Source organism: Hipposideros armiger, unplaced genomic scaffold (genome assembly GCF_001890085.2).
Source record: "Hipposideros armiger isolate ML-2016 unplaced genomic scaffold, ASM189008v1 scaffold_410, whole genome shotgun sequence".
NCBI classification, from domain to species: Eukaryota; Metazoa; Chordata; class Mammalia; order Chiroptera; family Hipposideridae; genus Hipposideros; species Hipposideros armiger.
The window spans coordinates 1,262,614-1,264,555 of NW_017731760.1; the positions used below are offsets into that span (position 1 = coordinate 1,262,614).

The window sequence follows — 1,942 nt, forward strand, 5'->3', positions numbered from 1 at the left end:
TATCTGTATGTTTATCACTGTAATTTGAAATTATGTAGAGAGAATAGTAAATGCTACAATACCACATTTTGAAAATAATTCAATTTATTTTTTGTTTTTTAGGTTGCTTTGCCTAATTGATTACTATGAATCTAAAATTAGAAAATTGCATAAACAAAGGTACGACTAATCCTGTATTACAGTTTTTAAAGTTAGTCTCCAGTCATGAATCACATCAAAAGTTCTTATAGCCTTTTGAAGCTTTAAATATGCTTTGGAAATCTACCTGATATGTAACTATGGGTTTCTTTTTTTATAAAGATCTTGAAGGCTGTATTTTACTACTTATATTAGAATGTATTGTTGCATTTATATTAAATATGTATATTTAATAATCACTAAAGCATTGGTCACAGAAGAAATAGGATTTACTTTTTCTTCTGTTGAAGTATTATAATTTGTTCAACTGATGTTACGAGCTATTGGATCGTTACTGAGTATATCCACAAAGTGCATAGGATTATTACATTAGCTGCCTACCAAGGTGCAACCTAATTAGTGTGCAGATTTCTGTGAGATAAAGATAAAATGTCACAGTAAAAAATCAAGCATATAGAGTAAAACACACTTGGCACCTCTGATTAAAGAAATTAATGGTAAAGATTAAAATAATGGTCTTCGACTTACCTAAAATAGCTGAAGGATATCTAAGGCCAAATAATCTAAAGTGCTTTAATATAAGGTCATTAAAACAGTAGCATTCTGTTTCATTGTTTATAGATGGAACAGTTCTTTTAACAAATATTTGAGCACCTACTCTGTGCCATGTTCTGTTTTAAGTACTAAGAATACCATAATAAATGAAGCAGATAAATTCTCTGCTTTCATGAAGTGTACATTCTAGTATTCTTAGCCCACGAAAAAAATGACTTTCCAGAAACTCAGCAGGACCAACGAGAGAACTATGTTGGTTGCTCGTCCCTTTGGCCCTTGGGGACTCTTTAAAAAAAAAAGAGCAGGATGGAGAGAAGAAGTGAAAAAGGGAGGAAGAGAAGACAAATAAAGAACAACTAATGATAGATCAATCAACTCCTTGCTTCATTCTATTCAGAAAGCAGTATTATATCAAGTAACTTCAGGGACCTTCTGATTTCCAAATGAAACATTTTTTAGATGGTAGGCATGGTGTTAAATTCTACAGGGATGGACAAAGTTTTGGATATGGTCCTTACTTTCTAGGAGTTTACAATCTGGTAAGGGAGATAAAATGTAGACACATTAATAATTAAAAATAATATGAGACCTAAACACTAGTTCATAATGTTACACTAGAGCAGCGGTTCTCAACCTGTGGGTCGCGACCCCTTTCACAGAGGTCGCCGGGTACTTGTATGTGGGCGTATCTGCATGTGGGCCTGGGGACCGATAGAGGAGCGGTGTCTCGGTTCCTAAGACCATCAAAAATATGTGTTTTCCAATGGTCTTAGGCAACCCCTGTGAAAGGTTGAGAACCGCTGCACTAGAGTAATTACTGAAAATTGTACAGACGGTAATATAGAAGTATAAAACAAGAACAAATTAGTTTTGGATGGAGCGACCAGGGAAGCTTTTACAAAACAGATGGGGGCTGTGCTTGAGCCTGAACGACAAATAAAATTTGGGGAAGCAGAAAGGCTAAAGCTATTTTAGACTCCTTGGATGTTCTGAGCATAAGTGCATAGGTATAAAAGTGTAGACTTTTTTATGGCACTGTAATTAAGCCAGTTTGGCCGCAGTTCAAGGGATTTGTTGGTATATTCCTCGATAGAAGTCATAATCTCTTATGAGCAGTCATTCAAATACTGGGCCAAGAGGAAGCTGTAGTTGCATAAGAAGACATCATTTGCCTTGAAAAAAAAAGAAGCACTTTTTCCTTTAATACAGAAAAACTGGGTGATGGGGTCACAGGTATGTGTATTAGGGT

The 1,942-nt window shown here is 35.2% G+C and overlaps 1 protein-coding gene across 10 annotated transcripts in view; it reads left to right on the forward strand.

Annotated features, from left to right (window-relative positions):
- CEP70 (centrosomal protein 70) overlaps positions 1–1,942 on the forward strand; it is a 76,841-nt gene that overhangs the window by 27,351 nt on the left and 47,548 nt on the right. For 3 of the 10 annotated variants that reach the window (XM_019663890.1, XM_019663891.1, XM_019663892.1), the window contains one exon: positions 103–159. The exons of the other annotated variants lie outside the window; for them this stretch is intronic. In XM_019663890.1, coding sequence (XP_019519435.1) covers positions 103–159 — 57 coding nt within the window. The remainder of the gene's footprint in view (positions 1–102; positions 160–1,942) is intronic. 10 annotated transcript variants of the gene reach the window in all.